The 27,182-nt window shown below is 43.6% G+C and overlaps 14 protein-coding genes across 14 annotated transcripts; all 14 read left to right on the forward strand.

The window, feature by feature from the left end:
* Positions 1 to 184: 184 nt before the first annotated feature.
* LSM04_005603 (uncharacterized protein) lies at positions 185 to 3,613 on the forward strand (the record flags this gene model as incomplete). Its single annotated transcript, XM_067337827.1, has 1 exon — positions 185 to 3,613. One exon carries the CDS (start codon positions 185 to 187, stop codon positions 3,611 to 3,613), a length of 3,429 nt encoding a protein of 1,142 aa, XP_067194756.1.
* Positions 3,614 to 4,451: 838 nt separating this feature from the next.
* LSM04_004104 (MORN motif) lies at positions 4,452 to 5,759 on the forward strand (the record flags this gene model as incomplete). Its single annotated transcript, XM_067337838.1, has 1 exon — positions 4,452 to 5,759. One exon carries the CDS (start codon positions 4,452 to 4,454, stop codon positions 5,757 to 5,759), a length of 1,308 nt encoding a protein of 435 aa, XP_067194729.1.
* A 239-nt stretch (positions 5,760 to 5,998) lies between these two features.
* LSM04_008313 (uncharacterized protein) lies at positions 5,999 to 7,438 on the forward strand (the record flags this gene model as incomplete). The annotated part of the gene is made up of 1 exon (XM_067337849.1): positions 5,999 to 7,438. The coding sequence occupies one exon, from the start codon at positions 5,999 to 6,001 to the stop codon at positions 7,436 to 7,438; it is 1,440 nt and encodes a 479-aa protein (XP_067194797.1).
* Positions 7,439 to 8,065: 627 nt separating this feature from the next.
* LSM04_002435 (uncharacterized protein) lies at positions 8,066 to 9,763 on the forward strand (the record flags this gene model as incomplete). Its single annotated transcript, XM_067337860.1, has 1 exon — positions 8,066 to 9,763. The coding sequence occupies one exon, from the start codon at positions 8,066 to 8,068 to the stop codon at positions 9,761 to 9,763; it is 1,698 nt and encodes a 565-aa protein (XP_067194704.1).
* Positions 9,764 to 10,361: 598 nt separating this feature from the next.
* On the forward strand, positions 10,362 to 11,873 carry LSM04_007450 (Phosphoglycerate kinase; the record flags this gene model as incomplete). Its single annotated transcript, XM_067337871.1, has 1 exon — positions 10,362 to 11,873. One exon carries the CDS (start codon positions 10,362 to 10,364, stop codon positions 11,871 to 11,873), a length of 1,512 nt encoding a protein of 503 aa, XP_067194786.1.
* Positions 11,874 to 12,228: 355 nt separating this feature from the next.
* On the forward strand, positions 12,229 to 13,485 carry LSM04_007521 (Phosphoglycerate kinase; the record flags this gene model as incomplete). Its single annotated transcript, XM_067337882.1, has 1 exon — positions 12,229 to 13,485. One exon carries the CDS (start codon positions 12,229 to 12,231, stop codon positions 13,483 to 13,485), a length of 1,257 nt encoding a protein of 418 aa, XP_067194789.1.
* A 356-nt stretch (positions 13,486 to 13,841) lies between these two features.
* LSM04_008472 (Phosphoglycerate kinase) lies at positions 13,842 to 15,098 on the forward strand (the record flags this gene model as incomplete). The annotated part of the gene is made up of 1 exon (XM_067337894.1): positions 13,842 to 15,098. The coding sequence occupies one exon, from the start codon at positions 13,842 to 13,844 to the stop codon at positions 15,096 to 15,098; it is 1,257 nt and encodes a 418-aa protein (XP_067194799.1).
* A 336-nt stretch (positions 15,099 to 15,434) lies between these two features.
* LSM04_009712 (uncharacterized protein) lies at positions 15,435 to 16,202 on the forward strand (the record flags this gene model as incomplete). Its single annotated transcript, XM_067337906.1, has 1 exon — positions 15,435 to 16,202. The coding sequence occupies one exon, from the start codon at positions 15,435 to 15,437 to the stop codon at positions 16,200 to 16,202; it is 768 nt and encodes a 255-aa protein (XP_067194817.1).
* Positions 16,203 to 17,332: 1,130 nt separating this feature from the next.
* Positions 17,333 to 19,180, forward strand: LSM04_004111 (uncharacterized protein; the record flags this gene model as incomplete). Its single annotated transcript, XM_067337918.1, has 1 exon — positions 17,333 to 19,180. The coding sequence occupies one exon, from the start codon at positions 17,333 to 17,335 to the stop codon at positions 19,178 to 19,180; it is 1,848 nt and encodes a 615-aa protein (XP_067194730.1).
* Positions 19,181 to 19,828: 648 nt separating this feature from the next.
* LSM04_006706 (uncharacterized protein) lies at positions 19,829 to 20,380 on the forward strand (the record flags this gene model as incomplete). Its single annotated transcript, XM_067337931.1, has 2 exons — positions 19,829 to 19,925; positions 19,971 to 20,380. The coding sequence occupies 2 exons, from the start codon at positions 19,829 to 19,831 to the stop codon at positions 20,378 to 20,380; spliced, it is 507 nt and encodes a 168-aa protein (XP_067194770.1).
* A 321-nt stretch (positions 20,381 to 20,701) lies between these two features.
* Positions 20,702 to 21,304, forward strand: LSM04_007608 (uncharacterized protein; the record flags this gene model as incomplete). The annotated part of the gene is made up of 1 exon (XM_067337942.1): positions 20,702 to 21,304. The coding sequence occupies one exon, from the start codon at positions 20,702 to 20,704 to the stop codon at positions 21,302 to 21,304; it is 603 nt and encodes a 200-aa protein (XP_067194791.1).
* A 189-nt stretch (positions 21,305 to 21,493) lies between these two features.
* LSM04_005978 (BRCA2) lies at positions 21,494 to 24,610 on the forward strand (the record flags this gene model as incomplete). Its single annotated transcript, XM_067337953.1, has 1 exon — positions 21,494 to 24,610. The coding sequence occupies one exon, from the start codon at positions 21,494 to 21,496 to the stop codon at positions 24,608 to 24,610; it is 3,117 nt and encodes a 1,038-aa protein (XP_067194763.1).
* A 767-nt stretch (positions 24,611 to 25,377) lies between these two features.
* Positions 25,378 to 25,869, forward strand: LSM04_006870 (Histone chaperone ASF1-like; the record flags this gene model as incomplete). Its single annotated transcript, XM_067337964.1, has 1 exon — positions 25,378 to 25,869. The coding sequence occupies one exon, from the start codon at positions 25,378 to 25,380 to the stop codon at positions 25,867 to 25,869; it is 492 nt and encodes a 163-aa protein (XP_067194774.1).
* A 236-nt stretch (positions 25,870 to 26,105) lies between these two features.
* LSM04_003999 (uncharacterized protein) lies at positions 26,106 to 27,041 on the forward strand (the record flags this gene model as incomplete). Its single annotated transcript, XM_067337975.1, has 1 exon — positions 26,106 to 27,041. The coding sequence occupies one exon, from the start codon at positions 26,106 to 26,108 to the stop codon at positions 27,039 to 27,041; it is 936 nt and encodes a 311-aa protein (XP_067194727.1).
* Between the last annotated feature and the right edge of the window lie 141 nt (positions 27,042 to 27,182).

The following is a 27,182-nucleotide window of genomic DNA, read 5'->3' on the forward strand; positions in this document are numbered from 1 at the left end:
GCTATTTCTTCTTATTACCCCCTTCCTTCTCCCGTCTTTCTTCTATTTCGTCTATAACCACCACACACCTATACCCACACACAAACACAAAACAAAAAAAAAAAACCGTCATTATTATTATTATTATTATTATTATTATTATTATTATTATTATTATTACTACTGTTTTCTCTTTGCATGTGTGATGGGCGGTGGAACTCTTTTGTGCACGTTGGAGGTGCGGGGCGGCGGGGAGCGCACACGGCGAACACTAAACGTCGATCGCCCCCCACGCACACTGCGGGAACTCGCCGAGTTGCTGAAGGCACAAGATCTGCGACTGCAGTACGGCACCTTCGATCTCTGCGTGGACCGCAGTGAAGTGGAGCAGCCGCCCTCAGCCACAACATCGAAATCGGAATCACACACACAGAAGATATTGTGCGATAGGGACGTGGTGGAATTGTTTGCAGCACCACCACCAGTTGGGCGGCTTAAGTTTGTCGTCACACTACCGGAACGGTCAACGAAAATTGCGAGTTCGATTCTTGCAGATGACGAACTTGTGCATTTGTGCATTTACCACCCAAATAATCACAACAGCCATAACCAGAAGATCACGGAGGTAGGAAAAGTGGGGGGAGGAGGAGGAAATAGTAATAGTAATAGTAAAGCCACACTTACTGTGACGGAGAAACGGTTTATTACTCCAAGGCGTGCCGTACGGGAGGCACTTATCTTTGCAGTGCGTGGTGCTATTCCACAACCACTGCCGCTTTCCACACCACTGGAATTATACGCCGTGGGAGACGACGAAAACGATCTGCGTCCCCTTAATGATGAAAACGCCGTTAGCGTGCTACTGCGTTCTTGTCTGGCAGAGCACACGGCGTGTCGTTTGACGTACCGTTTTCCCGCTGATATCGCCGCTGAGCATGTCGCACCAGCTGCCGCATCAAAACCCGTGAATGAAGACAGGGTTGCTGCAGCTACGGCTTCTTCTGATCCTAGAACGAAAGAGAATGTGGAGTCCGATCGAACAAATTCCACAAAAGAGGAAGATGCTACCACAGTTGTTGATGTATATAATAATTCCAAAAAAGATTTTGCCACAAATACTGATGTATCAGATCCTACTAAGGATGATAATACTGTATCGGATAGAAGTAATTCTGTCACAGAGGAGACTTCAACTGCACCACCCCAAAGACCTTCTGATGCCACCACGGGTGCGAAAGCTGTATCGGATAGAACTAATTTCGTCACAGAGGAGACTACTACTGCAGCAAATCAGGCTCCTTCTGATGGTGCCAATAATAAGAATAGTGAAGTGGTGAATGTTGCGGATTCTAGCGAGCGAGAGAAGTGTTCACAGGATACACCTATCAATATCGTAGAGGATGAAGGGGTTGTCTCAGAACCTCCGAAATCGGTGGACCGTCCTGTGAGTCTCTATACAGAGTCGTATTCGAAAATTGGAAATGATGCCGAATTGGTTTCTCTCCGCGCAAGTGATGAAGATCCACCATGTTTGGAGATTCCCCATCTCGTAGCAGAAGAGGTGAAGGAGCCTGAAGAGGTATTAAAGGAAGAAAATGTCACTTCAGCAGCTACTAATTTGTTGCCAAATTCTAAAATTGAAATTGAATGCTCGTTACGTGGGACCAGTGTAGCTGTTTTTCCCTTTACATGGCAGCCAAATGAGCCGAATCTTCTGAAAACAGTCCAAAAAGCATGTATGTGTGCACTTGATATCACATCTATGGATGATATGCATTTGTATAATCATGAAGGTGCACCTGTACGCAGTGACGAACAGATTTGTACAATGCTTGATAGTGTATTACAGTCAGGACGTACACGTATTCGTTTTTTACTTGGTCTAGGTAATCCGTGTACGACTGGTCTACCATTAAACTGTTACGTCACATGGGGTAAACAAGAAGTTGCGTTATCATGTTCTGTTCAACGAGATAATGCGCTAAATGACCTGCAAAGTGCTATTTTAGAAGAGTACAATGTTACCTTTAAGGAGATTGGAGATCTCAAGCTATTTTTACATGATGATATAAATGGCATGGATGAGCAGTTAACGGATTACGATGCGTATTTCAAGTTAAAGGCTTCTGGAGCAGATGGGGTGGTATTACATATACTAGTGTCCAACCCATGCCCCACTTCGTTGCGTTGTAGTCCTGAGCCGAATGTGACGGCAGCGGCAATGGCATTTGCGGCTGAAGTTAGTTTTGTGGTGGGTGATCGCGTACACGCGCGTGATGTTCTGCCGTTCTTTGAGGATTGTTTGAATTTACACTGTGATGTTCAGCCCTGCGGTGGTGGGGCGCGTGACTTTGTGCGTGTGATGGTACTTTTGCTTGCGCCGCCTGGGAGCCGTCAACTGCCGCCGGCGGAGTTGGTGGCCCTCGTGCGGGACACCGCCGCCCTCGCCACGGCTGAGACGAAGAAGGGCGAGGGCGAACAGAAGGAGAGGGAAGAAACAAGCAAAGGGGAGGAAGAGAGCAACACAAAAGAAAAGAAGGAAGAAGAAGAAGAGGAAGAAAAAGAAAAGGCGGCGGTGGAGGCAGTCGGGCGGGCGTCCGTTGTGGCACGTCTGTTCGCCGCCCGCCGTCCACTGGACGCCCTCGCGCGATTCTTCCGGCGGGTTTTCCGCTCACTTCTCCCCGCAGACGGCGGACGCACGATTCCACTCGCACTCGTCACTCGACAACTCGCACTCGCGGGACTACCAGACGCGAGAGGATTACTTCGCCGAGATCGCACCATTCTCGCAGAACTGCACGAGAAGGACTACACAGAGTTACTGCTTCGTCTGTATAACAGTAACACCGATGTTGTTTGCCGTGCCGTAGTGGCAGTGAGACTCTCTGGTATAAGTACTATAAGAAGTCGACGTGTCATGACAAGGGGGGAGGAAGAACTCATGCGGAATGATTTTTTGTACGAATTACGTCATGCATTTGATGGTATACGTACATCAGATATATCAAATTTTTTACAAACACATGAACTTATCACAGAACCTCGTTTTCAATGTCTACTAAGCGTTGTGGGCGATCTCCTCGCTACCCACCCTGTACAAAATTCCTATCACTGGTTAGTAGATCGTTTTAAAGGAAAAATGGCAGATGCTCTTGATGTAAAACTTCGTACCTTTGAAGACTCCGCAGTGTCAACACCGCAACTTTACAACCTGTGCTGGAATATATTAAAACCAGAACTTCATCACCTCTCTTTATTATCCGAATCTCAGGTGGGAAGCGCATTCGCCTTTTGGGCTTTTTTCGCTGTGCAGCTTGTTTGTGTTAATCGTAAATTAGAATTTCCACCAGTACCTTTGGTAGATTTACAGCAATTTTCTCTTGTAGAAGAGATTATAGCAAGAAAAGTAGCAGTAGAAGAAGAGGAATTGACAGAAGCGGTAAAAGCACAAGGTGGAAATTCCACACCGGGTACAGATCCAAAATCGTCATCAACAACAATAGTTGAATTAAAACCAGCTCCTCCAGCTGCACCAGTACCGTTTGCAGGCAAAAAAATTAAAATAAAATATAAATACAGTTATCTCTGCCGAGATCTTCGTCAAGATCCTCGTGTACCTCGTCCTGTAAAGTAGAAGACTTTTTTTCATTTATTTATCTCCTTGTATTGATGTGCCTGCTTCTGACTTTTGTTCTGCAATGTATTTGTGCTTGTGCAGCAGTTTCCTTTTTTTGTGTTTTTTTTTTTGGTTCCCCCTCCCTTGTGCTTGGGGTTTTGTTTTTGTATTCTTCTTACTTTGTTATTTGCAGATTGACTTTTGCATGTACTGAAGAGTACCGATGTTCTGATATTTTTTTTTCTGAATTTTTTCTTTTTATTTCCCATACCACGAATGCGTCCGGTTTTATTTGAAAAATTGGAAGTGTTCTCTCTGCGTCTCTGTGTCTGTGGCAGGATAATTGGAACATTTGTTTGGGTGAAAATAGATTTCACTTCACATGGTATACACGAAGAAGGAAAGGGGGACAAAAAAAAAAAAAAAACGCTTTATGTAATATCTCTATTTTTCCATTTTTGATGTTCGTTTTCATCTGTGTCACTCATTTTGAACTTTTTATGTTTTAATTTTATGACGTGCTGGGCTGCAGTTACTGTTTTTTTTTCTTTCTTTTTCTCCTTACTATCTCTCTTTGTGCGTGTGTCTAGGATATTTTTCCTTTTGAGTTTTCTTTACCACTCTTTTTTTTTCAAATTATTTTTTTGTATTATTATTATTATTATTATTATTATTATTATTATTATCTTCTCCTTCTTTATTCTTTTTTTTTTGTTGCATACTCCTGCATCCTATTGTGCTGCATTACCAAACTGCCTTAATATATACACATACACCAAAGAATAAAAATAAAAATAAAGGAACCACTAAGAAATTGGATTGTACGTGTCTTTGTGCTTGTACTTGTGTTGAGATAATGTTTCTTCGGCGTGCTATTCGCCTCTGCACTGTGCGACTGCCCAGCGGAGTTGTCCTACAGGGAACCCGAAACCCTCAACGCAGTGATTTGTTACTTGATGGCACTGTAAAGATGCCCGATGGCCGTATTTTTAATGGACGATTTGACGCACAACACGGCTTTCCACTTCCCGGTAGTGAATTACACGATGATGGTGATTTGTACCGTGGAGAGTTTAACGCCCAATGGCAGAGACACGGTGCTGGTGAGGCGTGGTTGGCGGATGGCACATACTACAAGGGAAGATTTTGTGAAGATGAATTAGTGGAGGGAACTGTACGCATTCCAAATGGTACAACGGAGACTGTATTTGTAGGCGTACTGCGTGATGAGTCGTTTGTCTCTGGTACACTTAAACAGCATGATTTCACATATGAAGGTGAGTTCCATGAAAACAGACCACACGGTCGTGGACGCCTTGTGTTTGCGACGGGTGCAGAACAGGAAGGAACTTTTTGGAATGGTAAACTTCACGGTTCCGGGTGTAAGATGAAACTTGATGGTGGATTCGTTTATGTGGGTGATTTTATCGATGGATGCATTCGACGTGGGCAACTCTACACTCCAACGTACACTTATGATGGTGAGTTTAATGAGCATGGACGTGCCCATGGTGAAGGTACGCAGACATATTTAGCAAATGAGCCACGTTTACTATTCACAGGTATTTGGGAAAATGGTGTACTAGTGCGTGGCACCTGTAGTGATGAATATGGTGCTCCAGTAGATTGGCAGGATAATCATGCATTGCAGGCAAAGGTGTTTGCCGATGAGGGTGAAGAAGGTGCTGTGACAATGAATAGTTATTGTAGTGCGAAGCTAAAGGAGGCGGATAAACTTTATCGTGATATGAATCAAAGTTATGTGAAGGATGCTGAAAAAGTCTCAAAGGAGACAGGACGGTATCCATCCAAGATGGATCTTGGTTACGAAGGTAGTATACAACAGGAAAATTCAGCAGCTGAAAAAGCATCGAGACAAAGTCTGGAGGATATTAAACGTACGTGTGATAAATTAAAAGCATCTAGTGAAACCTCTAATCGCCTACGCGAAAGTGTAATGGAAGATATATCAATACCCCTAGATACTAATAAGGCAAAAATGCAGTTTACTAGACAAGCAGGTGCTCAACAATTAGCTACAGAGCGTATTGATGAACAGTTTGAACGTTTCATGAAAACTTTTGATCGCGAAACAGATAATAGTACTAGCCGACGAATTATTGATGGAAACTCACCATGGAAAGCGTATACCCAGAAGAGTTAATTGCGAGTAATATGATGATGATGATGATGGGATTTTCTCACATTTTACTTTACTTCTCATGATGTTTTCTTTCTTCCTTTATACATATTTATATGTTTTTATCTACAGGTCTACAACTTTGTCACGTTCGTGAGGAAAAGAATACTATTTTCTTATTTTGTTGTATCCGATCCTTTTATTTTTTTATTTTTTATTTCTTTCTTTGTAGAATTACTTATCAGGTGGCGTTATTTTAAATAATGTTTGGTCTTGAAGGTCATACCGCTACTTTATACGGTGAATGGATTGTAATTATTGGTGGTAAAACCACTACAACGAATCTCAACGAGTCTGTCTTTACACTTAACATTACAACCGGGGAATGGCAGAAACTTCCCTGTGTTGGACAACCACCACCACCTCGTGTGTATCACTCTGCCTGTTTACACGGTACACGAATTCTCGTATTTGGCGGCATCACATCTGTTGGAATTCATAATCTTCACTGTAATACATGCAGGACCTACACCACATCACCATTAGAACAAGAGTGTAAACAAGAAGAACAAGAAGAAAAAAGGGTTGAAGTTCTTCCTAACACAAATGGTCCACCCGGTGTTCTATATGCACTTAACTTTGCGACTGTACCGCCCCGCTGGGAACACTACACGCACACAACAGGCACACTGCCTAAATATCAACCCGCACATCACGCAGCCGCTGCACATACAACTACCATGTATGTTTTGGGTGGTTGCAGTAGTGTATATAAGGCGAACATGTACAATACACCGGAATTGGGATGTTTGTACCGTCTTGACTTGGAGACTTGGCATTGGCGTGTAGTGCCACTGCAGATACCACTTTTTTGTTGGGGTGCAACACTTACACCACTCGGGGGTGCGCTGTTTTGTCTTTTTGGCGGTGTTGCTCATACAACGAATAGGGAATCACGTGAAACCTTTTTATTAAATGTGGAAACTGGTGTTGTACAGCATATACTGGTAAATGAATGCACACCACTTTCTCGTGTAGGACATGGGGCATGGCGCTGGGGATGTTTCATGTATATATTTGGTGGTACTGGTTTAATGGGTAGACGTTTCTTTAACGATGTTCACCGATTTGATACTCCACGACGTTGTTGGGAGACTGTTCTCACAAATGGCAGTACATCATCACTATCACCACCACCACTCACTGGTGCTGCTGTAGTCTGCGCGGGTGAGTTTGGGTACCTTATTGGAGGATTGCTTTCTAAAATGATACGTACAATGGATTCATTTCGCCTTCATATGGGAACACTTAAATGGAGTAAAGTAGAAACGACGTTTTCTAATTCACAACTGTTGTTCTCATCTCTCTCATCTCCATTTACAGATGGTGTCTTGTTTGCGTCGAAACGTAGTGTTACGAGAGGTGTACAAAGAGAGTTTGAGGGTATTGGTTTTTCTCACTATTCTACACTTCCTGTTTCTACTTCTGTTGCTAAAAAGCCTACTCTACATAAGGCATTTGACCCAAATTATATAACGTCCAATTCCAAAGTAAATGCACAGAAGAAGCAGCAGCAGCAGCAGTCGGTTGTGGTGCCTCATCAGGGTTTAGATAAAGAAATAAAAGAGTTGCAAGTGCTGATGTCAGAGTGGAGCAAAGTGATAACTTATAGGCATGGTGCTGATAAAAGTTTCATATTGTAATTATGAGACACTCTTCGGTTTTTTTTTCTTGTGAAGGGAAGGAATACCAACAACAACATTCGATGAAGAAAAAAAGAATTGAAGAGAAGAGGGGAAAAAAGCGAACAAACTGGAACCTAACCCATAGGAACCAGACTCTTCAGAGTGTGTTCTTTTCTTTTTTAAAGTTGTTGTTGTTGTTGTTGTCCCTTTTCTATCCTTATCGAATATCTCTTCCTTTCTTTTTCTTTCTCCCACTTCTCTGCTCATGTGAGAGGTGGAAAAGGTTTATATTGAACATTATTCTGTTTCTCCTTATTGAGATTTTTTTTTAAGTTGTTAGTTCCTCTTCCTCCCTTTCTCTGATACCTACGCCGGAAGATCGAGAGAGAAAATAACATACTACTTACCCTGATCCTTTGTTCCTACCTGACGTATAAGATGTTTTTTTTTATTTTCTTTTTTGCTCTGTATTGCTGTAGTTATTTTAATTCCCTTTTTTCCGTACATACGTGCGGAAAAGTATAGATAAATTCCAAAAACAACAACAACAACAAGAACAAAAGAATCGAACAATTTAGAAAATCAAAAAAGAAAGCAAGGGATTAAAGAAAAAATAAAAAATAAAAATACGATAAAAGCTCAAAGATGTTGCGTTTTCCGAGACGTGCATGCTTTCAACTCTTCGGCTACCGCCTTATCTCTACACCCACTACAGATAAGACACGATGGGAGAAGCACGAGCAAGAACATGAAACTCCACATCCTATTATATTTAATTACCCTGCAGTTTCTCGTATGGTGGGTCGTGATGTGGAACTTCTTTCGCTCTGGCAAAATCTACTAGCAGGTCGTCGCTTTCAAGCCATTACAGGACCAGATGGAATTGGTAAATCCGCATTAGCAGCAGAGTTCTGCGATCGTGCACGGCGTAGCGAGCGTTTTACATGTATTCAATGGTTTAATGCTAAAGATGCGTTAAAGTCGAGTTTACTGCAGTTTTTTCAATCAATGAAAGGTAGGAAAGAAAAGGATGTCTTATTAGTGATTGACGGTGTACGTGATCCACAGGAGGTACTTTCTCTCATTCCTGAACACACAAACGTTTATACACTTCTGACTACTTGTGCTGAAGTTGGTAGTTCTAATAAAATTGGGGTACTTAAGGTTTTACCATTATCACCTGGTGCTGTAGTGGAGTTTCCACACGTATTAGAAGTGGAGGATGAATCATCTCCTGCACGTGCAGTTATGCATGCTGTTGGTTATGTTCCACTCCTTATGCACATAGTTTGTTGTCTTATGGAGAGTGAAACCATAACACCAATAAAACTAAAAGAAGAACTTCATGCTAAGGGTTTCACTGGAGAAGGTATCTTGAGTATTTCTTCCCTACTTAATGTACTTTTGAATATCGCTCTTACAGCACTTGAGCAGAATTGCCCAGGTGGAAGACAATGCTTAACAAAACTTTCTTTATTTAATATTGATAACATATCATACAATCTTGTGGATTATTTTAGTGCTGAAGGTGAAGGAGAGACATTTGCTGTACAGGCAGCGGGATTAGGTATTTGTGAACAGCGGTGGGATGAGGCATCACTACGTATTCACCCCTCCATTGCACATATACTTCGCAGCAAAGCGGATACGGCGTGCGTGGAAGAGTGTGCAAAAGTTTTAAATTCATTATGGCCTCGACGTTGGCGTGGTGCCGGCAGCAATATTGCAAACGAGTTGGTTGACCACACACGTGCCATATGTGAAACAGTAGATATTCTTCAACTTCAGTATAATGATGATTTACTGCAGTGCCTTGACCGCAGTGCAACATTTCTTGCGCTTTATGAAGGCAAAGATCTAATGACAGCCGCCGAATTATGGTTACGTGTGGTACAAACGAATCGACAGAATGAGAGAATAAACGCTGAGACTGTACGTCACGCCAGAGAATGCGGACGTTTGCTGCACTTTCTTCGCGATAATCGGGCTAATGAAGTACTACAGTATGCACTTAACACGGCCTGTACAGTACACGGTGAACAGTCGGTGGAACGTGCCCTTATTCTTGCCTGTTACGCCCCATACATGCATGCCTCTGCGGATGCTGTATGTATATTGCAGGATGCCGCCGCGCTGCTGGAGAACCGCGTCTCTTCTGTGGAGGCCGTACTCGGAAAGGAGGAGGAACGCATGTTGCGTGAGAGTGCGTTTGTGTTACTTGTGCGGCAGGGACAAATACTGCAGGAGTTGGGCATGGCAGTGCCGGAGTTACTGTGGACAACACTGCGGCAGCAGGAAGAGCACATTCAGAGGTGTCGGCAACTAACACCACCAACAAAGTGATATCGCCTGTATTATCAGAGTTGTAACATAGTTTTCTAATTATTATTATTATTATTATTATTATTATTATTATTATTATTATTATTATTATTATTATTATTATTTATTTTTTTGTTGCCTATTTTTTATTTACATTTTTTTATATTTATATTCTCTCCTGTTTGTTGTTTTTTTATTTTATCAATTCAAAAGGGAGGAATACTGAAGGAATGGAATTATGAAGAAACGGAGACGAAAGAAAAGAAAGCAAAAAACAGAAATAACGACAAAGAAATTATTGAAGCAACCATACGTCACATTACGGCAATATTGGAAAGAAAGCGCAAATAAAAACGGATTTCTTTTTTTGATTTTTTTCATTTTATTTTTATCATCACATTTATTTGTTTTGATAATAAGAGTCCCTCCATTCTTTTGATAGATCTTTTTTCTTTTTCTCCTCTTTTTCTTTTTGCCTTTCTTTCGACCTCCACACCTTTTCAAATTGTCTTTGTATTTGTTAACTATCTCAACCCCCAAAACAACAACAATGAGAACAAGAAGAACCACAAATACAAAAAAAAAAAACAGATCACCAAAATTAAGTAGAAACATTAAAATGCCAAGCAATTTAACCATTAAAAAAACTATTGATGATGTCTGGCCTCTTACTGCCAAGAGAGTATTGATTAGGGTGGACTTTAATGTTCCAATGCAGAATGGTCGTATTACCAACGACTACCGTATACGTACAGCCCTTCCTACGATACGTCGTGTAATTGACCAGGGTGGCATCTGCATATTAATGAGTCACCTTGGAAGGCCTAAAGGGGTTTCTTACGCTTCAAATGAGAAAGATATAAAGAAACGTTACCATGGGGTGCACTTTCACGATAGTAAGGGTAAAACAGCTTTTTTTGGTGTTCTCCCAGGAGAAGAAAAGGCAAAGATACTCGCTCAGTCAAGTGCCAAAGAAGAGGCGAAAAACCTCCCACTCAGTGAAGGATCTGGAAAAACGGGTGTTTTTGCACGTCTACCAGAAGAGGAAAAGAGAGAGCTATTAACAAAGTACCTTAATGAAAATAAGGAGCATATTTTTCCTCAACTTAGCCTTAGCGGAGGGTATGAAGAAGAATATAGCCTTCGCCCTATTGCTGTTCTACTCGCCGAGCTTCTTGGTCAACACGTATACTTTGCACATGATTGCATGGATGCCAAGTCGGAAATATCACGACTCAAAAGAGGTGAGGTAATGTTACTTGAAAATGTACGTTTTTACACTGAGGAAAGTAGTAAAAAAGAAGAAGAACGCAATGCAATGGCCCGTGTGTTGGCATCCTACGGTGATGTATATGTCAGCGATGCATTTGGCACAGCACATCGCGAGAGTGCAACAATGACTGGTATCCCGAAGGTCCTTGGCCACGGTGCTGCCGGTTACCTCATGGAAAAGGAGATTGAATACTTTGCCAAGGTATTGGGTAACCCAGCGCGTCCACTGGTGGCGATTGTTGGTGGTGCAAAGGTAAGTGACAAGATTCAGCTTCTCGATAACATGCTGCAGCGCATTGACTACCTCATCATCGGTGGTGCTATGGCATATACGTTCCTGAAGGCACAAGGCCACAAGATTGGCATCTCGATGTGTGAAGAGGACAAACTGGACTTGGCGCGTTCACTGCTGAAGAAGGCTGAGGATCGCAAGGTTGAAGTGCTGCTCCCCCTTGATCACGTGTGCAACACTGAGTTCAAGGCTGTGGACGCACCTCTGGTGACGGAAGGCGTGGACATCCCTGATGGCTACATGGCACTTGACATCGGTCCCAAGACGATCGCAAAGTATGTGGAGACCATTGCGAAGTGCAAGAGTGCGATTTGGAATGGCCCGATGGGTGTGTTTGAGATGGCACCGTACTCGAAGGGCACTTTTGCAATTGCGAAGGCTATGGGTGACGGGACGCAGAATCACGGACTTATGAGCATCATTGGTGGTGGTGACAGTGCGAGCGCAGCGGAATTGAGCGGTGAGGCGCCTCGCATGTCGCATGTGTCTACTGGAGGCGGTGCATCACTGGAGCTGCTGGAAGGAAAGACCCTCCCTGGTGTTGCTGCACTCGATGATAAGGAGTAGCATATATGGATGACCATGTGGTTTATGCCATGTCAAAAGAGTGTTCGCGCTATTTTTTTTTGTTCTTAATTTTCTTTGAGTTCGACTTTGACGTTTTTTTCTTCCTTCTACGTTTACTCGTGTTGGTAAATTCTGTTTCCCTTGTTTCTTTCCCTCATTACCCTTGCTTTCTTTTCCTTGATTTTTCTTGTTCTATTCTTTTTTGTGTGTGCGTTTGCTGCGTCATAGAATCAAAATTATTAGCTATCAAACAAACAACAAAAAAACCAACTTAATAACCCATAAACAATCTAGTGAATTGTAAAAAAGAAAAAAAGAAACCGACTACGTTAAAAGCAAAGGAAACAAACTAAAAATGACACTGAAGGAAAAGAAGGGCCTTGAGCACGTGGACATGAAGGGCAAAAAGGTGCTTGTCCGCGTGGATTTCAACGTGCCTGTGAAGGATGGGAAGATCACGAATGATTACCGCATCCGCTCAGCTCTACCTACGATCCAAAAGATACTGAAGGAGGGTGGCAGCTGTGTGCTGATGAGCCATCTTGGTCGTCCAAAGGGTGTGTCGATGACTGCTGCGGCTTCTGCTGGGAAAGACGTGCCCGGCTACGAGGCAGCGGCTACATTGAAACCTGTGGCGGATCGTCTCGGCGAGTTGCTCGGCGCACCTGTTTCGTTTGTTGCTGACTGCCTCAATGCGGCTGCAGAGGTGGAGAAGATGACCCCCGGTTCTGTTGTGCTTCTGGAGAACGTGCGCTTCTACACTGAGGAGGGCAGCAAAAAGGAAGAAGAACGCAATGCAATGGCCCGTGTGTTGGCATCCTACGGTGATGTATATGTCAGCGATGCATTTGGCACAGCACATCGCGAGAGTGCAACAATGACTGGTATCCCGAAGGTCCTTGGCCACGGTGCTGCCGGTTACCTCATGGAAAAGGAGATTGAATACTTTGCCAAGGTATTGGGTAACCCAGCGCGTCCACTGGTGGCGATTGTTGGTGGTGCAAAGGTAAGTGACAAGATTCAGCTTCTCGATAACATGCTGCAGCGCATTGACTACCTCATCATCGGTGGTGCTATGGCATATACGTTCCTGAAGGCACAAGGCCACAAGATTGGCATCTCGATGTGTGAAGAGGACAAACTGGACTTGGCGCGTTCACTGCTGAAGAAGGCTGAGGATCGCAAGGTTGAAGTGCTGCTCCCCCTTGATCACGTGTGCAACACTGAGTTCAAGGCTGTGGACGCACCTCTGGTGACGGAAGGCGTGGACATCCCTGATGGCTACATGGCACTTGACATCGGTCCCAAGACGATCGCAAAGTATGTGGAGACCATTGCGAAGTGCAAGAGTGCGATTTGGAATGGCCCGATGGGTGTGTTTGAGATGGCACCGTACTCGAAGGGCACTTTTGCAATTGCGAAGGCTATGGGTGACGGGACGCAGAATCACGGACTTATGAGCATCATTGGTGGTGGTGACAGTGCGAGCGCAGCGGAATTGAGCGGTGAGGCGCCTCGCATGTCGCATGTGTCTACTGGAGGCGGTGCATCACTGGAGCTGCTGGAAGGAAAGACCCTCCCTGGTGTTGCTGCACTCGATGATAAGGAGTAGCATATATGGATGACCATGTGGTTTATGCCATGTCAAAAGAGTGTTCGCGCTATTTTTTTTTGTTCTTAATTTTCTTTGAGTTCGACTTTGACGTTTTTTTCTTCCTTCTACGTTTACTCGTGTTGGTAAATTCTGTTTCCCTTGTTTCTTTCCCTCATTACCCTTGCTTTCTTTTCCTTGATTTTTCTTGTTCTATTCTTTTTTGTGTGTGCGTTTGCTGCGTCATAGAATCAAAATTATTAGCTATCAAACAAACAACAAGAAAACCAACTTAATAACCCATAAACAATCTAGTGAATTGTAAAAAAGAAAAAAAAGAAACCGACTACGTTAAAAGCAAAGGAAACAAACTAAAAATGACACTGAAGGAAAAGAAGGGCCTTGAGCACGTGGACATGAAGGGCAAAAAGGTGCTTGTCCGCGTGGATTTCAACGTGCCTGTGAAGGATGGGAAGATCACGAATGATTACCGCATCCGCTCAGCTCTACCTACGATCCAAAAGATACTGAAGGAGGGTGGCAGCTGTGTGCTGATGAGCCATCTTGGTCGTCCAAAGGGTGTGTCGATGACTGCTGCGGCTTCTGCTGGGAAAGACGTGCCCGGCTACGAGGCAGCGGCTACATTGAAACCTGTGGCGGATCGTCTCGGCGAGTTGCTCGGCGCACCTGTTTCGTTTGTTGCTGACTGCCTCAATGCGGCTGCAGAGGTGGAGAAGATGACCCCCGGTTCTGTTGTGCTTCTGGAGAACGTGCGCTTCTACACTGAGGAGGGCAGCAAAAAGGAAGAAGAACGCAATGCAATGGCCCGTGTGTTGGCATCCTACGGTGATGTATATGTCAGCGATGCATTTGGCACAGCACATCGCGAGAGTGCAACAATGACTGGTATCCCGAAGGTCCTTGGCCACGGTGCTGCCGGTTACCTCATGGAAAAGGAGATTGAATACTTTGCCAAGGTATTGGGTAACCCAGCGCGTCCACTGGTGGCGATTGTTGGTGGTGCAAAGGTAAGTGACAAGATTCAGCTTCTCGATAACATGCTGCAGCGCATTGACTACCTCATCATCGGTGGTGCTATGGCATATACGTTCCTGAAGGCACAAGGCCACAAGATTGGCATCTCGATGTGTGAAGAGGACAAACTGGACTTGGCGCGTTCACTGCTGAAGAAGGCTGAGGATCGCAAGGTTGAAGTGCTGCTCCCCCTTGATCACGTGTGCAACACTGAGTTCAAGGCTGTGGACGCACCTCTGGTGACGGAAGGCGTGGACATCCCTGATGGCTACATGGCACTTGACATCGGTCCCAAGACGATCGCAAAGTATGTGGAGACCATTGCGAAGTGCAAGAGTGCGATTTGGAATGGCCCGATGGGTGTGTTTGAGATGGCACCGTACTCGAAGGGCACTTTTGCAATTGCGAAGGCTATGGGTGACGGGACGCAGAATCACGGACTTATGAGCATCATTGGTGGTGGTGACAGTGCGAGCGCAGCGGAATTGAGCGGTGAGGCGCCTCGCATGTCGCATGTGTCTACTGGAGGCGGTGCATCACTGGAGCTGCTGGAAGGAAAGACCCTCCCTGGTGTTGCTGCACTCGATGATAAGGAGTAGTTGCGTGAGCTACTGCGTTTTGGTTATGTCTTAAAGTGTTGTAAAGAGAAACGGTATTTTTCTTTTTAGGAGCTTTATATTTTCTTTCTTTGTTTTCAAAAGGGGGAAAAAATCACTTTCACGTTTATTACCATTATTGCTACAATGAATATGTTTACTGTGCGGGTCTATTTGGGGCTTTATTTGTGTTTATTTGTATGTATTTATCTATGTGTTATGTTTTTTTTTCTTATTGTGTTGATAAATGAGTGAATGCTATGGTTTTTAATTCGTTTTTGCTCCTCGTTTTGTTTTTATTGTTCTTTTTAGTTTGTTTGTACTATACGAGGTACGTTTATGGCTGTTGTGGATAGTAATGCTGCTGACGGTCCATCTGTACTTGTGCCGCAGCTTTACGATGGGATTCCATATGATGGGATTTCTTTTCCCGATGCTTTTGCGATTGCTCCGCAAAGTTGGAAATTCAGCCCTTCAATGAGAAGGTCGGCTCCCATGCTTCTTTCAAGTGCGATGCATCATCACGATGTAGAAGGCTTATATACTTCTTCTCGTCCCTTTCCTCCTGCTGACGTTGATTTGCGGAATTCACAGCAACTGATGGTGCGTCGTGGTGTGCATGAGGAACAGCGGCTGATTTTACTTCAACGTGCCCGTCAGCGGCTGCTCCTGCAAACCCTCGCTGGCCAATACACGGGCCCCATCCCATCTCCCACGCCTGGCACCAGCAATATCACTTTTTACACCAATAAAATGTCCACTGGTGAGGGACAGAGAACACTCCGCCCACTGCCCTTCTTCGCCGCCACCCCGACCGCCGAGCAGCGACGGCGAATGGAGTGGCGGGACACACCGCACGCCGCATGGGCCGCCGCCCACCGGTCAAAGTTCGCATGGATCGCCGCCCGCCGGCATGAACGTCTCTCCGCTCTGCAGACACGCCGGCAGGAACGACTAGAACTAGAACACTACGCCGGTTCCTCGCGAGACAAGTTGATGCTTTCTCGTACAAGGCACCACAACGCAGTAGCGATGATGGAGAATGAGGACGAGGAAGCGAAAGAAAACGAGGAGGAAGATGTGCGTATGGTTAGGGGAATGTGGTAGAGGATGAAGAAGTATAGTAACTGTCAAGATGTACAGAATCACACGGGGAAACCTTCGTACACTTACACACTCACGCAATTCGAGATGTTCTGTTTTCTGATTCATTTTGCTCATCTATGTTTATGTAAATAAATGGAAAGGTTAGCGAGTTTCAGATGTTTTTTTCTCTATAATTCTCTCCCTTTACCTTCTCATTGGGGCCATTTAAAATATGTGGTATATTTGAATTCTGATGAAAATCACCTGTCTCTTGTTAACAATTTTTTTATCTGTACTTTATTGCTTTATTTTCGGTTTTCTAGATAGCTATGCTTTCTCTAACGCCATGGTAGTCATAGACCACAAAAGTTCAGGAACAGAGTCAAGAAGTAGATCAAATCGTGAGCTGAGCTTCCTTTCGGTAAATATCCTAAAATGGGTTTATGGGTCTGCTTAGCGCGCTATATTGCAGACGCAGCAACGGCAGTAGCAGTATAAACCTAAGCTGTTTATTTTTCAAAGGATATAAGTGATCCTGTGGATACATTTCGTCATAGTTATTATTATTTTATTTATTATTATTATTATTATTATTATTATTATTATTATTATTATTATTATTATTTGGGGGAGGGGGGTTAGACTTTTGCGCATCTCGGATTCCCCCCATCCGAAGCCCTTACAGCAGTAGCAGCAGTAATCGTTTTGTGTTGGTCTTCTCTGCGGGGAGACTTTTGCTTCTTGGAGTAGCCTCCTACGTTTTGGAATTTATATTGACGTTATTTTTTTTCCTCACCATTGGATTCTTTTTTATTGTGTTCAGTAGGTTTTGTGTAAAGCAAGACAGACAGGTGTTTTTTCTTTTCTAAATAACCCCCCTCCCGTCTATTTTTAGTCCTTTTTAATTTTTGATTGTTTTTCCCTTCTTCTTTCTTCTTTCTTTCTCTTTCTCGTGTTAACATAATTTTTTTTTCGTCTTTCGTTTTCTCCCTCTTTTCCTCTCACTTTCTTTCTTTTTTTTTTCTACAGCAGCTCTAGGTGGGGTGGTGATTGAAAGAAAGGAGGAGCAAGAGAGAGTGAGAGAAAGTTTGTGTCTGTGTCTGTTTGTCTGTGGTTTTGTTTGTGTGTGAAACTCCTTGCGTGGGTGGAATATGATCCCATTTAAGGTGAAGCACTTCGAGGAGGGCTCTTGGACGGATAAGCGGTCCACCACCACCACCTCCTCCTCTTCAGCAGCAACGGTTTCTGCGAAGAGCGTTTCAGTGTGCATTAGTGACCTCGGCAGTAGTCCATCAACTGTTGTAGATATGGATAGTTTTTCTGAAGTTCTTTTGGCCTCATCGCCTTCGTTCATTTTTGTTCACAACGCCACAATGGCAACACGGCAGCAAATGATGCAGTTACTTCATGTGCGAAAGTTATATTCAATCACAGATCTTGTACGGTATGAACCTCGTGAGGGTCCTGATAAAGGAACTGTTGTTCTTCTGCGTGTTGGTGCAAACTGTGATGCTGCTGATAATGCAACAAAAGTGCTGGCGAGCGGTATGAGTGGTAATGGTGTTGTACGACTTTTTACAACACTACAGATTTGCTCGTTTGCTGGTGTCTCCTTGACACTTGCTGTTTTGTATATTGATACTACTGCCGTGTTATGGCAGCGGGTAAATGCTTTTAATGAAGTTTTGCCTCACTTGGGAAACTCTGACACACTTGTGCTGTGTTCAAACCTTCTTGTTGGATGTACAGAATCTACAGGTTCTGAAATGCACGCGATGTGCACAGGAAAGGGTTTTGTGGACGCTGCTGAAGAGGCTGGTGAGAAGCATAGTAACAACGGCAGTACACATGAATGGTCCCTATGGGTGAAGGCTTCTAAGCTTTCTGTGACACATTTCACGCATGAATTATCTCCTTCTTTTGCTGCTAGTGGACATTTTGCAAAAGGATTTCCACCTGTTACTACAGTTACATTGGGCCCGCGCAGTGCAACCACTATTACAATTCCGCAGCCGCGCAGTGCGAAGAGCGGCAACCCACGAGGATCACCATCAACAACAGCCACAGCAACAACACCGACGATGATCACAGATCCTGCTATTCTAAGTGCAGAGGCGGCAGGAAAAGTGAGTGGTGGAACAACAAAAGGTCCTGGATCGGCCATTATTGAACGACTTCTTCAACAACAACAACAACAACAACATCAGAGTTCCCCACGATGGATGATCTCTCATTCCTACACTTTGAAGAGTAATGAAAAGTTAAACAGTCATGAATCGGCGTTTGACATTTCGGCACATTTTGCGACTCTGTCAGATGCTGTAGAAGCACTAAACAACAAGAGTATATACTGGCCTGCTGATTTTTGTGTGGTGCACGGTGTTGTTCTTGTAAGTGACAATATTGGTCAATGTGATAGACGGGTGATGTTCCGTCGTTATGCCAGAGAATACAAGAACAGCTACTCTTTGATAGCGCAGATGTTTTCATACCATGGAAATAACACCACTACTTCTATGAATACTGCAGCCAACACCAACAACAGTAATAATAATTCTTCCATGGCTGCTACATCAGAGAAAACGTCGTGGTTAAAGCGTGTTGCGGCGCTTTCTTGTCACACCAGCGGTGATGTAAGCACGGAGAACGGATCTATTATTCCTGTTTCGCGTGCACTGCGGCGTGAAGAGGAGCTGCGCACACGTACGTGGGATATTTCGTGGTGTACCATTGTGTACCAAGTGACCCCGCGGGAAATGAAATTCAACATAACACCATTGGTAGGCCATGGCAGGGACAACCTCACTGATGCCATTCGCTGGCTTAATATACGTTCGCAGCCGAACTCTGTGGTAACGGCAGCGCATGTGAAAGAGAACCCACTGCAAAACTACGTGTATGATTATGCTCTTCTGTTTTCCGTGGAGTTGCAGGGATACTGGCTTATTGCGGCTACACATGTCCCGTGTGATATTGTGGCTTGTCGAGCAGCAGCATAGAATGCTCTACAACAGTAAGTGCAGACCCATCGACGTATGGAAGCATCGATTGATGGATCTATGGATGAACGGAAAAAGAAGGTAAAGAAAAGAAGAAAGGAAAAGCAAGGACGATCAAACAACGAAAAAAAAAAGAAAACAAGGAAAAGACAAGAGATCTTTTGTTCCATTATATTGATTTCACTGCTCTCATTGGTATGCATTGCACGCATTATCTTGTTTTTTGATGATGTGATGTAAGCTAAAAAGTATAATAAGACTTTTCATTCTGTTGGAGTTTTTTCCTTTTCTTTTTTCTGTTTTTTTTTTATGTTGCTCTCCATTGGTGGGTTTGAATTTGGTCGTCAGGTGTTTCTCCTCTCCCTGCCTCTCTTACGCACAAACATACAGAGAGTCAGAGGGAGAAAGGGAAAGGAACGCCTTTGCAAAAAAAAAAAAAAACAACAACAACAACAGCAACAAAAAAAAAAAACACACACAGGATTGCATAGACAAATATTATTTAATACACAAGAGGAAGGAGGTAGGTGGGGTGTAGTGACGCCGTACATAGATGCAAGCACCATATATCAGTTACGTCTGGAGGCTATAGAGCGGGCAGAGCGATTGCTTGAGCAACACGAGGCAGAGGTGGCAGCCAGAGAAAATATGCTGGAGCGCGCAGTTGCTATTGGAATACGACTGTCACATGAAAACTGGCAACAGGAGGTTGAAGTTGCGTTACGCTGCGTTCCCAAACGAAGTAGTAGCAGCAATGGAATGACCGTTGCGATGTTAAGGGACTGAGAAGATCTTATCGTTAATTTAGAGAAACATGCTTCGGAGCTGCGTCGAAAAGATGCGGAGATCACCGAGCGTGAAAAGGCAGTACAATACCGTGGAAAGCTAGTGCAGCAGCAACAACAGCGACTCGTGGAAGGGAGTCAACGTCTTGCTGAGTCCCAGGAGGCTCTTATAAAGGTGCGTGTGGCTGTAGAAGAACGTACCCGTGATCTTAACCTTCGTGAAGTTGAGTTGGCACGTCGCACTCGTGTTGCTGAAGATGAGAATTTTCGCAAGTCATCACAAATTGCAGAGGAAGAAACAGTTGAAATGAGGTTGCATGAAAAAGAGAGAGAACTCGAAATTAGACAAGAACAGTGTGAAGAGGTTTTGAACGCGTTGAACGAACTGTGTGAACGGATTGCATTGCTTATGTGAACGACATATAATTATAAATACGTAAAAAGGGCATCTATATATATATATATATATATATATATATATATATATATATATATATATACAATATCTTTTTCTGGTTTGTCGAAATTATAATAAGACGTACTCTATGTTTTTTTGTTTCTCTTTTTTTTTCCGTTTTCCCTCTATGCCTGTCTCTATGCATTCCATTCCAACTCATTCATTGAGCCCCCATACACCCACCCATAAATAAATAAAATAAATAAAATAAATAAATAAATAAATAAATAAATATATACGTGCTTATATAGGTGGACGGATTGATACTTGTGTATATCCATGACGGAGGGTATTGAATGGCCACCGCAGCTGCTGCTTGTGTTGAGACGCCATCTGGAGCAGGTGGAGCACCCCGAACATCCACGCACACCGCCGCTTGCCACAGGCGCAGCTCAACGCAGCGTTCTTACTTTTCTTACCGACACACGGGAGCAGGTGCGGCAGCGCTGCAAAGTCGGTGAGTCTGTTGTGGACTGCTGCCAGTCACTTGTGCTGGAAACTATTGAAGAGTGCTGCGTCTCCTCGTTTCTGTCTGGGCGGGAACGGCGTGTTATTAATCTCGCGGCTGCGCAGCGAGAGAGACGGTCAGATGGACGGCCAGGACCAAAGCGGCGCCGCAGTGATACTGAAGAGGCAGCAGCGGCGAAAGCGGTTACTGCAATACCCACATGCTCACATAAGTGTGCAGCGGTTCTTCCGGTCGAGTACCTTCTTCGCTTCTTTCTTGCATTGCCGTCAATATTAGTACACTACGACAAACTGGGCGGTTGTGCTATGCCAGCAGCATACAAGCAGCCTCTATGGGATTATGTGAATGCTGTCCTAGACATTATGAAGGAAATTACTTTTGTAGATACAGTGTCCTATGTGGTTCTGAAGTAATGCAGGTGGGGTATCACTGAAAAAACAAAACATATTACCTTTATTATTTCGTATTTTTAACTTTACATTTTGTGGTTATTTTGATCTCTGTTTTTTAAATTTTATTTAAACAGTTTTTAATTTGTACTTTTTTTTTAATTTTTGTTTTATTTTGAAATTCTTTATTAGTGGGGAAGGTCTAGACAGGCCATGCAGGAAGAGGATTCAAATGTTTGCAGTCACTGCACCTTTCGCAATACACCCGGTAGGGTACGCTGTAGTATGTGCCGACGCAACATTCGCAAACGTACGCACAATACAGCAAATGATGTACTGTCTTCACCTACTTCATCGCACCCATCAGTAGAGAATGGGAATGAACATCGGCTAAAGGGAGTTGTAAGGACACTCTTTTCCACTGCCGCTGGTGCCCCTGTTATTGTATCAGAGTCTTCCATTCAGGCAGCACGGATGAGGTTAGAAGGTGGTGTTGAAAAGACGGTGCCCGTCTCTATTAAGAAGAACACTGTTACTCCAAGTGTTAGTTGTGGTGCAGGTGCTGGCGCCGGGGCTGCAACCCCTTTACTACCTGCACCAGCAGCAGAAGGAGGAGGAACAGGTGTATCAATAAGTAAGGGGCCTTTTGTAGTTCCCTTGGTCCGTGGTTTACATCAGCGGTCTGAAGGGGTGTTAAGTTCGACAACTGCTCCCTCTAAAAAGAAATCTCTGAAGGCAATCTCATTTGATATTTTCAGATTTTCTTCACTCGCAATGTCAGCGCTTCCGACAGCAGAAGATATTTTACAGGAAAGGTTTGTTTTTAAGCGTGAGGGATGTTCACCCGAGCTTGTGCGAATATTAGGGTTATCTTCTGGGGATATTTCAGTTTCACCCATATGTTTTCATACTGCATTGTTGGAGCTTGGAGCAACTGAAACTGGGATTGATGTCCCTTTAGAAGATTGGTCTAAACAGATGTTAAAATCCACATTGTTAAAGTTACGGGGTCTTTCACTCCACTGCAATCCAACATTGACCGTTTTTTCTGTTTCTCATAGCCTTCTCTGTTTGTGCTTTAAATATAATAAAGAGTTTGTACAGGGTGAACGACCAGCGTTGCGTATTGTTACTGAGGGGGACGTGTCGGCATCGTCTTTAATGGTTATGACCATTGTTTCTCTTTCGCTAGAGGAACGTCTTGCGCCACACACTTCTGTAGGTGTCATATCTGATGGTTGTTATGACATTAAGGTTACTCTAGATGTTCCACTGACGAACTTAGTACGAGAGGGTATTCTTCGCCGTGGGCAGAAGTTGCTTATATGTGGGGCCAAAATGCTTTTAAAGGAATTCTGTTCCCCTCTGGAGTGTCAGGGTGATGTGGTGCTATCGATTAACTATAACTGCACGCGACCAGTGGCTGCCGATTCTGCTCTCGGACTATATAATGTTAATCCACCTATACTTCCATCCTCTTTTGTACATCCGCTTGGTGGACTTGTCCCGTCACTCCGTGGTACAGTTGAGCGTTTACTGCCAGCTATCTTCATTGAACAGAAAATTGATCCTCGTGGATTCGCGAATAGCAGTACGAAGTTGGTAAGAAATCTACTTGCCCAGCAGAAATATCTCGAGTTTTCCGCAAGACAAATGTCAGAATGTACATTAGGAAACGAAGTAAGAGAAACATCAGGGGGTTTAGGAGAGTTAACGAGCACTACTAGACGACTTGTCCGTGTCTCATCTCTTGTATTAACATGTGATACAAAAGAGGATGTGTTGCTACAACTATGGGAAGACGCTGGTGATGGATGCTCTGTAGAAGTATTGGACGATGTTGCTTCCGATTTTCCTGCTGAAGGTACTGTGGTGGTTGTATTTGCAGTCACACCGTCTCGTAGTCGACCATCACACCCCTTCCGAAACGCCAAGGTCCTCTATACACGTGGTAGGTTTGAGTACAGAGAATTATCTACAGTGAGTGGATTCTCGCGTCAGCTACAAAATAGTGCTGAAGATGTTGACTCTAACACCCCTGCAGGTGCCCCTATGGACTTTGCTGGTTTTTATGTTGCCTCTACAAAGACAGACTCAGTAATATCATTTGTTGTTGCTCTGGTGGATGTTACAAAACAGAAGGCTCCCTCATACTTTCTTATGGATGTGCCATGTGCGACACCTGTAAAAGAAATTACTCTTTCTATGCCTGCAGCATCATTTACACCTATTATTGTACAGAACGCTTCATTCATTCGCCGAGCGGATGTAGACTTGGGATCAGACTGTCTGCACCTCTTAGCAAATGAATATACTCGAGTTCTTCTAAGACCTGCAGCTCCAGGACTTCGCGCTACTGTTGCTGCCCTTGAAGGCTGTCGTGATAAGGTGAAAAATGTGAAAAGTGTAGCTGCTCGGGCAATGGAGCTACTGCGCCTACGCCAACTGAGCGATGAAGCGCGGAGTGGTGTACGTCGCTTCTCATCGGAACTTAGCGCTAGTGAAGTTCCCATCACGGTAGAAACAGGAGCTCCTTCTCGTGTACCGTACTACATGCGAGGTGATACACGAGGTTCTTTTTCAAAGGGTGTTTCCATTCCTACATCGTTTGCTAAACCTCAGATGAGACATGAAAAGAAAGCTGATGCTGAAAGTGAACAGAAGTCTGTGATAAAAAATAAGGAGAAAGATATTATGCTGAATAAAATATATAAACGCAGTGGTAAATCTTATTTTTTTGGGAATATTCTGGGGATGCGGATGGTGAGAATTTTCAGTTCTGAAAAACTTGAATGCATTGATCTTTTTTCACAACTAGTTTCTAGTAGTACTACAGCTCCCAATAAAAATAAACAGAGTATGCCACAGGAGACACTTGTCCCCAATTCTGCTTATTTTGAGATTGACATTCAGTTCACTGGTGAAGTTGAACACCAGGTAACTGTTACAGTCAAAAATCCTTCTGTACTGAATGCGATATTGGAGCCGCGGGTCGCGGTTCGAAGTGTTTGCGCCTTGGTAGTGGATGAAGGGCAAGTTGATTACTTTGTGATGCGAAATAAACTGGTGGAAGGATGGCACCACACACCTGAGGAGAGTTGGTGGTGGCTTCTTTCTCTTTCATGTGTGGCTAATGGAGAACAACTTCCATCTGAGACTATGTCAGCAGTAGCGGTATGGGTTAAGAGTGAGTGGGATCAGCTACTTGACATGTTGGCTGCTGGTGTAAGGGACAATCTTTATACGTTTACCATAGACGCTACAGATAATGTAACTCGTGTGGTATTTATCAAAGAAAATTGCTGCCTCACTGATCTTATGAGTGAATAGCGAATAAACAGAAATAGATGGATTTGTTTTTACTTTTCAATTTTTTTGTGTTATTACCTTATTTCTGCATTAGTGCTCTTTTATTTGCTCATTATCTTTTCTTAAATGTCTATATATGTTTTCCTCATCTCTATGCTGAGTCTTGCTAGACATACTTCTGTATTGGTAAAACTTTAATGTATTATTCTTCCCATGTCTTTTTTTTTCTTCTACTGCTGGGTATGTAGAAGGAGGAGGCGGCTGAAACGTGTGTGCTTGTTTGCTACAACCCACCGTGACGAGTGGAAACACATAGAAAGAGAGGTAAAGAGACGCACACCGAAGTGCGAATAGAGGAAAAACATAAGGTCATATATATATTTATATATAGGAGCTTGTCTATTTTCATACGTACAAGTTCCTATACTATTCTTTATTAACTAATATATATATATACAATCATAGACTGAAAAAGAGCGAAAAAATCAGCAACAGCTCGGAAAGAAAAGGAGGAGTCAAAAAGTGAAGCAAACATCATCATTGACAAGAGAGAAATTCGAGGGGCAGGAAGGAAAAGACCTGTCCCGTACTTTAAACTCAATCGAGTCGACAAAACAGTTTAAAGGGGATAAAAGAGATTTTTCTCTCTGTCCCCGTAAAAGAGCAGTAGAGGGAGAGAGTGTGTTTTTTTTTTTGTGGGGAGGAGTCATTTATTAGGTTATAGTTAGCAAGGAAAGCAGAGTCACAGAAATCAGAAAGAAAAAAAAGAAACATACCATCTATAAAACATGAGCACGGAGCCTGTAGTGCAGTTACTTGAAATTGAGCTATTGGGCGACAATCCGGCGTTATATACACAGGCCTTACGGTGGCGCATGCGTCTGGAGTCTCTGTATCCGCTTCAGGAGCCCATATCTGTGGCTTTTGTATGGGTTGGCAGTGCGAGCAGTGCGGCTTATGATCAGGTGCTCGATGCCTTTGACGTTGGGCCGCTGGCGAAGGGGGCAACGGAATTCACGATGGAGTGTGACCCGCCGCGAGCGGAGTTGGTGCCACCGGCGGAGCTGCTCGGGGTAACGATCCTCGTGATTTCCTTCCAGTACCGCGGGCAGGAGTTCCTGCGGGTTGGGTACTACACACAGGTCGCCTACTTTGACCCACACCTCAACCAGCTCCCGCCCCCACACCCGCAGGAGGACCTCCTCGGACGCTTCATCGCCATGCCACGCCCAACAGTCACAGTCACTCCCATAGCGTGGGATAAGGAGACAGGAAACTGACACTAGACAGGGAAGTGGCAAGAAGAACTTATATACTTGAGAAGGACGTATGCACATGTACGTATAAGTGCCTCCAGTAGTTCTTTATTTTCTTTTTTTTTTCACATTTTCCAAAAAAGATACTTTGCATCTCTTCAAGTGGTTTTCTATTCTTTTCTTTGTTATTTTCTGGAATTTCTTAGCAATATTTACTTGCAAAGACACAAAAGGATCGCTAATTTATTTCTTGAAGCACAATGGGCGAGATACTTAGCGATCGATTCATTAATGACATGATTAGAGATAACAAGGCTTGGAGAAGAGCTCTCAGACAACGTGATGTACAGGAATGCCTTGCGCCATCGTCAAGGGCGGCAAAGTCAAATATGGGGCCTGTTTTCCGCCGTGGCTGCACTGAAAATGTCTACAGTTTGCGGTTTGTAAACTTTTTGCGTGCATCCGATGATTCAACTACAAACACTCGTGAGAGACAAAAAGCACTCCAGCTACGCATGCAGGCATTGTGGAATCCAAGTACAAAAATTTCCTCTTGCTCTTCTGATACCCTACTACATAACCTCCTTTTGGACCAGTTAAAGCTACATGGGTTTTCCATGGGCTACAAAGCAAGTCGCGATGCCGTATTGAGGGAACAAGTGCGTGAGATGTCTCAACGCCGGGAAAAACACAATACACAGCAGATAAGGGAAAAAATAGAGAATAAAAGGCAAAAAGAAAACGAGATTTACAATAAAGAATCTCAACAGCGAAATTTTCTTACAAATAAAGAAAAACTAAACCGAAATAAAATAGCTGCCGAGATGCACGAACAAGAACTTGTCCTCATGATCAACGCCGAGTTTACTCAACGGCGAAAAATATTTCAAGAAGCATATGCTCAATATAATACCATAACCGAAAATTCAGACAAACAACTTCAGTCAATAACTGGAATGTCGTTAGCACATTTAAAGGCATACTTTGGAATCATACGACAAGAAGAAAAACACCGATGCAGCATTATACACCTTTTTCAAAAACAAAGAAAGTCCATGACAACACAGTTACACATGCAATTTCAAAAAATGTTACAAGCTGAAATAGAGCAGATAGCCCAACAAGAGAAAATAATACAGCAGTTAATGCAGCTCAGTAATACAGTACAAGGAACTTTACTGCATCAGCAAAACTAGACCAAAAACAACAGAAAAGAAAGCAAGAAAAAACAAAAAAAAACACCATAGACACTCATAACCCCCCCCCCCCCCCAAAAAAAAAAAAAAAAAAAAGGTTCCTTTCCCTATAACATCTGAAAGAAAATGGTCAATTCAACA

The sequence above is a fragment of the Trypanosoma melophagium genome, assembly GCF_022059095.1.
Source record: "Trypanosoma melophagium isolate St. Kilda chromosome Unknown ctg10segment3, whole genome shotgun sequence".
Taxonomy (NCBI): domain Eukaryota; phylum Euglenozoa; class Kinetoplastea; order Trypanosomatida; family Trypanosomatidae; genus Trypanosoma; species Trypanosoma melophagium.